Here is a 13,576-nt window from a genome sequence, read left to right as displayed (position 1 = left end):
TTAGTCAATCAAAAGTAAGTAGAGTCTTACAAAAAAATAATCTATACCCATATCACATTCAAATGGTTGAGCAACTACATGCTGGAGATGAGATCGATAGGTTGGAATTTTTTAGATGGATTAACAATAATCGACCAACTCTATATAGGACAATATTTACAGATGAAGCCCAGTTTACCAGAGATGGGATAAATAATTCACGAAATTCACATGTGTGGGCAGAAGAAAATCCCCATGCTATTCGAGAACGTCGTTCTCAGTTAAGGTTTTCGGTTAACGTGTGGATTGGTGTCATAAATAACCAATTAGTAGGTCCTCACTTTTTTGATGGTCCTTTAACAGGGCAGGTCTATTTGAACTTTCTACAAAATATTTTGCCGAATTTTCTTGCCAACGCGAACGTTGCTATCCGAGGGATGTATTTTCGGCATGATGGGGCACCCCCACACTTTTTACTGGCAGTGAGACAACATCTCAATAATGTTTATGGCAACAGGTGGATAGGACGTGCAGGTCCTATTTCGTGGCCTTTAAGATCCCCTGATTTCAATCCCGTTGATTACCATATTTGGGGACGATTGAAGCAACTAGTTTACGCAGTGAATATTAATAACCGACAACAATTAATTGATAGAATTATACATTGTTGTAATACTATTAGAAACGATCCCCAGAGTATCCATAATTCAATACGTCAATTATCAATTCGGCAACAAAAATGTGTACAGGCTGCAGGGTTCCATTTCGAAAATCTATTTTGAATTATTTTTATTTTGTTACCATTATTGTATCTTTTCCAGTTCTAATTTATGGGTTTATCATAACTATGTACATATTTTTAGTTTTTTTTTAAATTGTTCTTCGTTATTGTTAGTAGTTACTGTTTTTTGTTGTGCAGTGACTCAGTTTATCATTTCAATTAAAATGTTTGAAATTTATAACATTTGTTTAAATTAATTACCTTATAATTTGATACACTTCATTATGGTTGTTCTATTTTGGTAAGATTTGATCGTTCACTAAAAATTTAATAAAAGTGCGACAACATTGTCGCATATGTCGTTTTCATTGGCTATTTATGTAGTTTGAAAATCACTTATTGCATTTTAAAAAAAATTTATACAGGGTGTAATATTTAATACGAATACTTAAATTAATTTTTCCAAAGCCAGTCCTGGAATTTTTTAGTTTAGCTAATACCAGTCGAATGCTTGATAGTAGTGTATTGTATCATGCAAAAATTAAAAAAATCAAATCAGCTGTATAAACACTACAGTAAAATGAAATAAATGGTCAATTACACAAATCACTCTGTTAATTAATAAAGAAGAGGAGTTGACATTTTTTAGTGGCCACATGATATGCTCCCTGAGGGACTCTACATATGGTAGAAGTATGTAAAGTTCCTCATGACTCACCCTGTATATATATTTGAAATACCACAGTGTTTTGATAAGTTTTTACAAATTTATTACCACCCTATTAATTTTTCACTTCTAAACTACTCCTTGTGGGAAGTCAATATTAAGCTATTAAGCGGAAGCTCGAATATTAAGCTACCTAATTCAAATAAAAAATTTGAAATACCACATGATTCTGCTCGATTTTTACTAATTTTTCGCCTATTGACCAACCCGTGGCAGCTTAGGTTAAAATAAAAAAAGAAATTTTTAAATACCACTGTGTGCTACAAAGCTTTTCTAGTTCATTTACCACCTTCACAATTGTTTACCCTTCTATAAGAAGCCAATAATTCTGCTAGGATTAATTTTGAACTGACAAAACAAAATTAAAAAAGGTATTTTTAATAATTTTTTTGTACTGTACTTTTACTATTTTTTGCTATCTTCATATTTTTCACCTAACACACTGGGCATAAACTTTTTCGTCCAGTATAAAAAAAATGAACGTTTTTACATTTCAAGAGTTACAAATCAACTATAGCCGTGATCGTGCGTAGATGAATGTGCACTGGTGTTTACTATTAAAAATTACTTAAAAACTATTGTACTCAGCATAAAACACACTCAGGGAGAGTACAGAGGCGCTATATTTGCAATTTATTGTCAAAGTTAAATAATAGTGAAGAGGGCGGTATCAATCTAAAATCCGATTAAGACTGCAACCCCCACTCCTGGATTGGCGGTACACTTTGCTCAGGTCTATGGATGTACCCAATAAATTCAAATCTTTTAATATTTTAACAATAGGTGCGCAAATAATAGTTTATTACCACAGAGTAACATTTCAGAATGTTTTTAATTAGGGCAGTTAATAAAACAATGACTAGGCTGGTAAAATATGGTAAAAATCTAGTAGAGCACTTTTGTATTTCCACTAAGATTTCGCATTAAGCTAGCGTGATGGATAGCTTGTTGAATGTTTCCCATTAACTGTGGCTTAGAGGGTCAAAAATTATGAGAGTGGATAAAATTCAGTAAAAACCTGGCAAGCAATTTATACTTTTAGTTACAAGAAGAGTACAGTAAAATTGTAAAAGTAGATTTTATATCATATTTAATATTAACCCAACAGAATTATTGACTTCTTATAAGGAGTAGTTGAGGGGTAAATAATAACTAGTGTGATAATAAATTCATAAAAACTTAGCGGAGCACTGTGGTATATCATAAATATTATTTTTGGAATTCTACTAGTTTTAACCGTAAACCAGCAAAATCGCTCCCCGTAAGGGTGGTTTGGCAATGAAAAATTATTAGGGTGGTAACAAATTATTGAAAAATGGGTGACAAAAATATGCCATCGGCAAAAAGTTTTTTTTTTTCTGAATTCTGCTAGCTTGAACCTTAAGCCAGCAGAATTAAGTGGTTTGGTGGTGAAAAGTTATTAGGGTGGTAATAAACTAGTGAACAATGGGTGAAAAAATATTACGTAGGTTAAACTGGATTCCGCTTATTTGTCTCCGCTAGCTTAATGGTCCTAATTTTCAATCCGGGTTTCGACGTAATCGATTAACTTGGGACAACCTTGCCCTTCTACAAACCTCCATTTCAACAGCACAACGGCCAAAACAAAATAGTCGCAGCTATTTTTGATATTGAAAATGCATATGACACAATTTCTTTAAAATCCATATTAAATAAACTGCGTCAATGCAACCTTAACGAAAATATTTTCACTTCATAGAAAAATTCCTGCAATAAAAATCTTTTAAAATATCTGTAAATTGAAAGTCCCATAGAATTTGTATTTAGAGTCACTAAGTACCCCAAGGTTTTGTTATTAGTCTTGCTATAAATGACATATATTCAATATGCCGATGACCTTATTATCCATTGTCATAGGAGAAACATTAACACATCCTCTTAACTGTTACAGTATTTATTGGATCTCCTTAAAACAAAATTCAATTTCCAGCCTGCAGGAAAGTCTTTACTGCCAAAGTAACGAGCCTACTCTATCCCTTAGAAGACAAAATCTGCTTCTATCATATGCTTCCACTACATCAAGTAATCCTTGCAACCACAATTACCATCTTACTACACCTTTGGACCTGACTACTTCATTAGCAACCCTTCTCGCATCGGTATAGAGCCATTCCCGCAAATACGCCTGTCTGTTAAAGAATACTGACCTATCCCTCATCCTGACCATCCCTTCTTTACTCACCTCTTCCTGGACTAAACACTTCTCTGTATTTAACAGTTAATTGTAACATTAATTATTATGTTTCTCCAAAACGTTTAATTAAAATTTTCAAAGAATCGACCGGTATATTAAAATCTTAAATTCCTTGTGTTAGATTGACTAAACATCCAATAGAAGAAAAAAATTTTTCGAAACCTTTTTTTTTCGATGGCTCTGTATTTACAATTTTGTTTCAATTCTATTTTTTTTTTTTTAATTATTGCTGCTTTTACTGGTTTGAAGAGCACCGTTTACAGCAGGTCTCCTTACCAAATGTAAAAATAGATGTTATTTTATTGTATAATTCCTGTAAATATGACAGAACACAGGTATAATATGTTTCTAATCACTCTCTTTTTGAATAAATACTCTTGTTATATATTTTTGTCTCTAATATCATTTTTAATCAAAAGGATCGGCGTGGCGGATTCACATGTCAGAAGCCACGAAAATTCGGTTAGAAAAAGCCGGCGGATATCAAATCGAACCGAGAGGCCCTACGGAAATAAAGGGAAAAGGCACAATGGATACCTATTGGCTACTGGGAAAATCGGGATTTGATAAACCGTTACCAGATCCACCGTCCCTTGAGTAAGTTTTTATGTTTATTTTTTAGGAAACATGATGAAAGTTTTATATTGGAAGGAAAAACCGCAATATTACAAGTGGTATAATGCTTTTTAAATCATGGGAAATGCGAATTTCTTGTTGTTTTATATGAATTTATCAAAATTTTATTTTATGTTTATAAAATTATTTAAATAAATTCAAAAAGTATTTATTTCAACAATATTAAATTTCCTGAACTTAAAAATGTAAATTTTTAAATTTGGCGCCATTTTATTTTATTATACTTAATTGACAAATTTAATATATCATAATATTCTCTAATTTAAAGTGCGTATGCATTAAACAATCTATTAATAACTTACAATGTAATAAACACAGACGAGTGTCTTTCTGACATAAAGTAAATTTCAAAATTATTTATTTACACATAAATTTTGTAAATCTATGAAAATTAGAACATTGTAATTGCTAATATATTAAACTAATAATATAACTTTAAAATTAATGTTTTGTGATAATATAAAAAATTTTATGAACTAACCTCATGTAAGTTTTTATGATTCTTATATAATGTTCTTTCCTTTTCATTTCATTGTATGATTGAAAAACTAATTTAAATTTATTTTAGCATATCCTTGTTAAGCAAATAAATTTTGCGAAAGCTTGATACTAGCAAAAAGTGTTTCTTATCGTGTCCTTATAAATAATGATTGCAAATAAATAATCCTCAAAATAAAACATTATATCGATAGCCTAATGCTGACAGATCGTAACCCACAAAAAATTGAAAATTCATATTTTTGTGTCAAAAGCAACCAACCGTGCATCCCTATATGCTGTTAAATTCTCGTAACCTAAATAAAATAGTAAGGTGGCCATTCTCGCAATTTCTAACAAGTCCTAACCCGCTCGCGTTGTTTGTTTACTTCCAACTCATCTTATCCCACAGTGTAGCTTGAATGGCAAAGCGTGTTGGTAGTAATTCGTTTGACGTTTTGGGATAAAAACAAGACAAAACAGTCAAGAATGTTAGGAAGGTAATATACTGGTTATAGAAGGCTACAAAACATTGTGGAACATGATATTCTACGCCCTGAACGTAAAATGAAGCCAGCGTGTGTCTCGAAGTTTTGCGCTACCGCACCGACTCGCTTTTGCCAAACAATATCAGAAAACTTAAGAAAAGAAATATTTTTAAAATTTTAGGAAATGTCCTGGAAACAAAAAAGGATGTTCTTTGTTCATATGGTTACATACAAGGAGAAAAAAAGATGTTATGTAGATGGACCTTCCAGGCGAAGTGGTACCTACGAATACTTTCTGACAGTAAAAGGCGATAAATTACAAGCCTGCAAATTGATGTTTCTTAACACACTAGGAGTAGGAGAAAAGATGGTACAGAACTGGGTAAGTGCGGCACGAAAAGATGGATTTCTAGAAAGTTGTGACATGATGCAAACAAGGATCAAAGAAAAAAGAGAGTCTACACCAAAAGCAAAACAGGACATTTTGCGAGTACAGAATTTACGAAAGTTTCTGAACAGGCTGCCTAAAATAGAGAGCCACTATTGCCGCAAGTCTACTGGAAAGTTATACCTGGAACATAATTTTAAATCGAAAACTGAAGTATATAATCTTTATAAAGAACCATGTAAAGACAGGGAGGTACCATTATCAAATTGTAAATTCTCTACAGAATTTGACTAAATGAATTTAGCATTGTTTAAACCACGCAAGGACCAATGTGATATATGTTCATCTTACAAGATGAAACAGGTTACAGATGAACAATACGCATCCCACATTAGAGCAAAAGACCTAGCACGCGTTGAAAAAGAAACCAATAAAACCAGAGCCATCCATAAAGAAATTTACTGTTTTGTCGTTGATGTGCAGGAAGTCAAATTGTGTCCAGTGTTACAGGCTAGTTCTTTATACTATAAAACAAAGCGACACTTTACAGTATATAACTTGGAAAACCATCGCAGCATGAATTTTGTTTGGAATGAGACTGAGGCAGACCTTGATTCATCTGTATTTACTACGTGTTTAATAAAACATCTAGAACAATATTTGACCGTTGAAAAGAAAAATGTTATAATATTCTCGGACGGCTGTGGTTATCAGAATAGGAATGTCGTCCTTGCGAATGGTTTATCGGTTTTAGCTTCCAAGTATGAAGTCGAGATTGAGCAAAAATTTCTAGAAAGAGGCCACACTCAGATGGAGTGTGACTCTACCCACAGTCTAATTAAACGAAGACTAAAAAATCGGCAAATATTCCTACCCTCAGACTATATTTCGGTAATATCAGAAGCCAGGAAGAATCCTGCACCTTTGGAAGTATCCTATCTCACTCACACTTTTTTTCTAAACTACAATGATTCTAAAAACTTTCGCTACAGCTCAATTCGTCCAGGTAAATCAAAAGGAGATTTGAAGGTAACAGATCTTAGAGGCTTAAAATACCTACCAAATGGGGATATATTATACAAAGTGGCCCATGATCAAAAATATGAACTCCTTCCTCAGAGAAAGAACACCGTCAATCACGATTTGGTTTACGATCAACTTTATTCGAATAGATTAAAAATAAGATTAAGAAGATAGATAATTCCACAAAGAAATGGAAGGACCTTCAAGATCTTAAGTCTGTATTACCTACAGATGTGCACTACTTCTATGATGCACGCTGCCTCACGAAGACTTAATCACCAAAGACAATAACAAAAATCAAAAAAAGAAAGCCAAGATTTAAACTTATTATTTAGTTATTTTATTTTAATTATTCCTAAAAATGTTAACTGTAACGTTGTTTAAATGGTATTCGCTTAGTTTGCTACATTTTATTTAAAGTAAACACACATTTATATCTGTTTTTATTTGAAATTAATAAAAATAAAAAAATAAGGATTATGATTTAAAATTACGTAAACCACACTTTTATGAGAACACCTTGAGTTATAATAACTTACTACATTTTCTAAGAGTTCGATATACTCGTAAGCCGCCATGACGTTGGTTACAATATGTCGTATCCCTTAGTACCCTGATCAAAATTAAACAAATTTATATTTTTACAATAAACTTACTTAGTAGCCATTACATAATTATTTATTTAAGAAAACATTACACAAGCAATCTTTTATAATTATGCTATACAGATTTTTGTGCCTCTTGTAAAATTTTCTAAAATTGGGTTACGACCTATCAGCATTAGGGTATCGATATATATATATATATATATATATATATATATATATATATATATATATATATATATATATATATATATGTATATATATATATGTATATATATATATATATATGTATATATATATATATATATATATATATATATATATATTATGTGTGTGTATATATATTGATTTAAAGTATCAGCAATCGGTCTGTAGGAAATAAAACTCTATTTGTTCTATGTCTCAATATTTCGTCACGATTTTGTGACTTCTTCAGGAGAAAACTATAAATTTATTAGAATAAATATTATATGTAAACAAAGTAAATATTTCAATACTTACAACTATAAAAGTAAAAATTTTAATTTTTTTAACATATCTACATAAATGACATTTTTGTTTGATTTGAGTTAATATCTGAGAAATTGCGAACAAAAGTATAGGGTTGTTGATTCGAAATGGGCTATGGATTTTGCTGAGAGATAAGTTGGTCCAGTTTGCGTCACATATCCGATTCAGCTACCAAAGCTCTGTCAAAAGGCTTCAATTTTTCTGTCACTCCTCTTTCCATCTCAACAAAAAAATTATTTGTCAAACTGAAGAAGCTTTTTCTCATCTTCCTTCCGATCAAGCCGAAATTGCCAGACAAGATGTCGCCAAAATTCTCCGTACTTCCAAACATCCACCGACAAATATCCGTCTTTCAGAAAGACATGCCTCGAAGAACTTTATAATAGCCCTGACATTGTCATCCTTCCAGCCGACAAAGGTAATGCCACGGTCATTCTCAACTGTTCTAATTATTTCGACAAAATGTTCGAACTTCTCAATTTCACAGAATAAAAATGCATCCCAAACGATCCCATCACACATCTAGGAAAAACGATCAAATCCATTATAAATAAGTCTACTCTACCTCCAGAGATCAAAAAAATCTCTTATACCCAGAGAAAAATCATCTCGAATTCCAAAGATGTACGGCCTTCCAAAAATCCATAAGTCCATTGTTCCCCTAAGACCCATCGTCAGTAAATACAACTGCCCCACTCAGAAATTGGCAAAACATCTCGCTTTATCCTTACAACCATTAGCCGAAAACGCCTCGTCCTTTGTCAAAAACTCTTTTCATTTCATTGATCTTCTGAAAAATATTTCTATTTCACCTTCAGTTTGACATGTTTCCTTTATTCAACAACATTCCCATTAATAAAACCATTTCCATCTTGGACTCCAAGTATCAAATCCCCCAAGATACATTATCTTTTATTAAACACTGCATGTCTAATACATATATTTCATTCCAAAATAATTTCTATCGTCAAATCAAAGGTGCCCCAACGGGATCCCCCTCTCTCCCGTAATAGCTGATATTTACATGGAACATTTCGAAACAGTAGCCCTGTCCTCATCAAATCTCAAACCCACCTGCTGGTTACGGTACGTTGATGACACGTTTGTCATTTGGCCCCATGGCAACGACACATTAGATCTCTTTCTCTCCTACCTGAATGAAATACATTCCAGCATTCAATTCACGATGGAAATTAAGTCTGAAGCGTCTTTGCCATTCCTTGATGTTCTTATTCAGAAAAACCCACCTCACAGTTTTTCCTAGTCCGTGTACCGAAAACCCACTCATATAAATCGTTATCTCAATGCCCAGTCACATCATCACTCCACCCAACTTAATTCAGTCATTAACACTCTTATTTCCCGTTCTATAAGACTTAGCGACAACAATCACAGGTCATTTGAAATCAATTCAATAAGGAAAACACTCCTACAAAACGGCTATCACAAAACCCAAATCAATAAAACAAACCATTCAATAACATCTAAACCCCATTCCATCCAAAAAAGAAACCTTGCCTCCGGATCAACCCAAAATCTTTCTACCTTTTATTAAAGGTGTCACTGACAAGATCAGTAGAACTCTTATCCCTCTAAATATATATATATATATATATATATATATATATATATATATATATATATATATATATATATATATATATATATATATATATATATACATATATATAAACATATATTGATTTATAGTATCAGCAATCGATCAGGAAATAAAACTCTATTTGTTCAGTCTCAATATTTCGTCACGATTTTGTGACTTCTTATTGAGACTGAACAAATAGAGTTTTATTTTCTGACCGATTGCTGATACTATAAATCAATATTTAAAACAGTACGGTCGAAAAATAATTTGAAAAATATAAACATATATATATATATATATATATATATATATATATATATATATATATATATATATATATATACATGTATATACATATATACCCTCTGTACCAACGAAAATTTGACCACTCCCAGTAACTTCAAAATTTAAGAAACCACGTTAATTTGTATTGGGAGGGAGATGAATTTTTTTCTCTACACGACACTTACTTAGAGACATTTTTTTTTAATTTACGTAATAACTTTGAAGTTAATTTTGGATTTAACTAATTTATTGTTTTAATATCAGTAATAACAAAAAAAATATAAAATTTCACAAAATTAACAAACGAAATTTTCTTAGTGACCTCCACTATAATAATTCAACCAATCCACAAATCGATATCAACACGCCACTGTTTTGAAGATATTTTTTTTCTTTTTGTAAAAATATCACTTTTTCATATTATTTTTTTTTAAGATAATGAATCCTAATTATCTTCTTTAGTGTTTACGAGGTTACCTTTGATTTGAGATTTATAATAATTACAGTTTATCACAAACTAGAAGTAGGCTACTTTTTTGAAATTAATAATAAATAATTTGTTTTCTAAGCGCATATCTTTCAAATTATATCCATTAGACCCGAGTATTATACTTTTTTGAAATTAGCTCATTTTTATCGATCTAAAAATGCCCTAATGCAGGGTATTACATTTAAAAAAAGAGCCGATGACGTCATCACTGTAATGTGTATCACCTTGTATAATAAAATTTTATTGTAAAATGTAGAACATTAAATTTAAAAATCGACGTGTTTTGGATTTTTATAAAAATGCTTTTTATTTAGGAAATATCGAATTTATTCCATACTTTGGGATACACAGACACACTGTATATATTATATTATATGTTATTGAAAATATGAAGTTGAGAGCAATTAAAAAGATCACTTTAGTCAAGTCTTATAATAATGTGACTGGCTAACTCACATCCATATTAATTAAAGTTTTTGTTGCTGCTTTCTACAAGGGAATCGCATGGGTAAGTATTTCTTATCTCTAATAATATATTTAGAGTAAATATGTAACACTCATGTAACAATAAAAAATTTTTCTATAATTCTGGTAAATATAAAGCCTTATATGTACACTATTATACAAAATCCAGTCCATTAAAAAGTGTAACAATTATTTCTCGATCACGAATATGTTGTTGCTGCCAGATGCCTCGAATGGTACAAAAATTGTTTTGTATATAATGTCACAAACAATTTAAGTGATATGCTAACAGAGCAGCAGATGCAATGCAACATTTAGTCAATAACAATTTTTTTACTTTTACTTACAAATTTATTTTATATTTAATTTATAAATTTACTGACGACATAGTTTTGATTTCGAATAAATCACACTTAACAAATAGTCGAGGAAATGAAGCAATGATGCTTCGAAAATTGGTGCCGTATGACGGATCGAGAAGCAGTTTGGTGCATTCGATTCGTAAGAGCATCAGGAAATTTTGTGAAATAATGCAATATTAGTGTTATTATGGTAAATTATTTGGTTGTTATAGTTGAAATATTTCATAGGACGCAAAAAACAGTAAGCGACCAGCGATAGCGAAATCTAGTCACCGAGTATTCTGCATCCACTTTATCAACAACATCCACTCCGCCTTTTGTGAGATTGTAATCAGTAACATTCTCTCACAAAATAGTTTTTTCTTTGTTGTTTTTATAAATGAAACCATCGCTGTGTAGTGTTTAAAGCAGTAAGATATTTTAATCTTCTTTTTGGCACATATGATATAAGTAAACACTTGTTTCCATCGTCACCATATGCAAACATGCTACTACATAAAGGTCTTTCTTTAACATTTGTAAGCTCAGGGGGAATTTGTGGTTTGTTTTAACGTAAAATATTTATCGTTGTCAAACAATCATCGTTCACTAAAGAGTTCACTAAGGGCACAGAGAAAAAGTAATTATCCGCTGTTACATTCCGCCCGGTTCCACTTATGTGTCGTATGTTTCTTTTCACTACACGAGCTGCATCGTTGGGTAGTTCATATCAGGTTGCTTGCTGGTGTAAATTTTGAGATTTTGTATGAAAAATATTCTAGTGTTCAGCAAAGCGGACGTAGATGTTGATTTCGTAATTCGTTGGCTTATTGGCTATATACTGCCTAAATATACATTGACCACGGAACGCTTCTAACATTTCATCTATGGTCACATAGAATCTAGGACTTTATACTGATAAACAGTTAGTGACAAACATTTAAAATATTTCTCGAATGGTTCTTTAAGATTATTAACTGCCAAATTTACTTTCCTCTTAGTAGTGTCGCCAAATCTTATAGCTTGAACTATTTAATAAAATCTTTTCTTGGACACAGTAGCTGCAAAAATGTCCCGAACTGTTCCATCTAATTTTCAGAGTTCATCAGTCTTCAAAATTTGTGCTCTCTTTACCCCAACAAGTCTGATAAATGCTTGCATTTTCTCGTAGTCCACAGCAAGACTATCTATACGGCGAGTATGAAACATTTTCATTGTATCCAGTTTTTGATTTGCGTATTTTACAATATTATTGATCATAGCGTACGAGAAATGTCCAGCATTCTAATTTTGCTTTTACCCCAGGTAAGTTAGTAACAATAACACGAGCTTTTGGTCTTACATTTGAAAGTAAGTGGCTTATGTTTTAAACATGGTGTTTTTTCTTTGCCATAAAATCTTGAAAACCATAATCTTGGCCGCTTTCTTCCATGGCATCTTCAGTATCTCTGTGCAATCTTGTGTGGACTGCTCAAAATCTGTATTCTGGATCGAGAAACTGGAAAGCGAACATCAGTTAAGTCCTGATTAGATTCCAGTGTTGCCACACCGCTGTCTCTCCGCATCTCTTCATACCATTTAAGTAACTGGTTCTCTATTTTCTTGTCCATATTTACCTACGATAAACCAAAAAAGGTATATATATATATATATATATATATATATATATATATATATATATATATATATATATCTGAAAGTAAAATATTGCAATTTATTTCGATAGGAACTCCACCATTGCTCCACACGTGTTTCGAGTTATTCAACTCATCATCAGGAACACTTGTGGAAGTTCAACTGAAATGAAACGCAGTCTAGTATTTGGTCATTATAACCAAAATAACAGCCAGGTACGCTAGCAGCGACATCTATACGAAGTAACAAAAAGTCCAGATACCTCTCTCTGATAGTAAATTAGGTGAACCGCAAATTCAAAGCCTCTTACTAGAGACTTTTAACGACGCTAGAAGTATCCTTTTACTTCAACATGCATCTACGATTCACCTTTGAAAATTACTATCTTTTTCGCTCTTTACGTATAGAAAGACGTTTAAATGAAAGTAAAACATTGCATTTCATTTTAATAGCAACTCCACCATTGCTCTACACGTGTTTCGAGTTATTCAACTCATCATCAGGAACACTTGTGGAATTTTCAAAGGTGAATCGTAGATGCATGTTGAAGTAAAAAGATACTTCTAGCGTTGTTAAAAGTCTCTAGTAAGAGGCTTTGAATGTGCGGTTCGCCTAATTTACTATCAGAGAGAGGTCTCTGGACTTCTTGTTACTTCGTATAGATGTCGCTGCTAGCGTACCTGGCTGTTATTTTGGTTATAATGACCAAATACTAGACTGCATTTCATTTCAGTTGAACTTAGCGTAATCCGCCTTTGAGTTCCCGTTCCCAAGCCTGTCTATTCTGCCAGTCTTCTTTAGCTAGATTTCTTGCTAACATTGCTTTCGAAATTCCTTGCATTCATGTTGTTGGTGGTCGTCCTCGTTTTTTTTCTCTGGTGGTATCCATTCTAATATTTTTTTTTGGGAGTCTTTCTTCCCCTATATATCTAACATATCCGTACCATGTTAATTATTGTTTTTCGATGTCTTCTAATTGATCTTTGTA

General features: G+C 32.0%; 1 protein-coding gene across 1 annotated transcript in view; it reads left to right on the top strand.

Moving 5' to 3' along the window:
* Positions 1 to 13,576, top strand: part of LOC140433947 (retinal guanylyl cyclase 2) — a 518,935-nt gene that overhangs the window by 451,779 nt on the left and 53,580 nt on the right. Inside the window, exon 16 of the mRNA XM_072521918.1 lies at positions 4,062 to 4,239. Within this exon, the coding sequence (XP_072378019.1) occupies positions 4,062 to 4,239 (178 nt within the window). The remainder of the gene's footprint in view (positions 1 to 4,061; positions 4,240 to 13,576) is intronic.

This window comes from Diabrotica undecimpunctata, chromosome 2 (assembly GCF_040954645.1).
Source record: "Diabrotica undecimpunctata isolate CICGRU chromosome 2, icDiaUnde3, whole genome shotgun sequence".
Lineage (NCBI taxonomy): Eukaryota > Metazoa > Arthropoda > Insecta > Coleoptera > Chrysomelidae > Diabrotica > Diabrotica undecimpunctata.
Note: the sequence above shows the minus strand (reverse complement) of the source record. Positions and strands in the feature narration are given on the sequence as shown.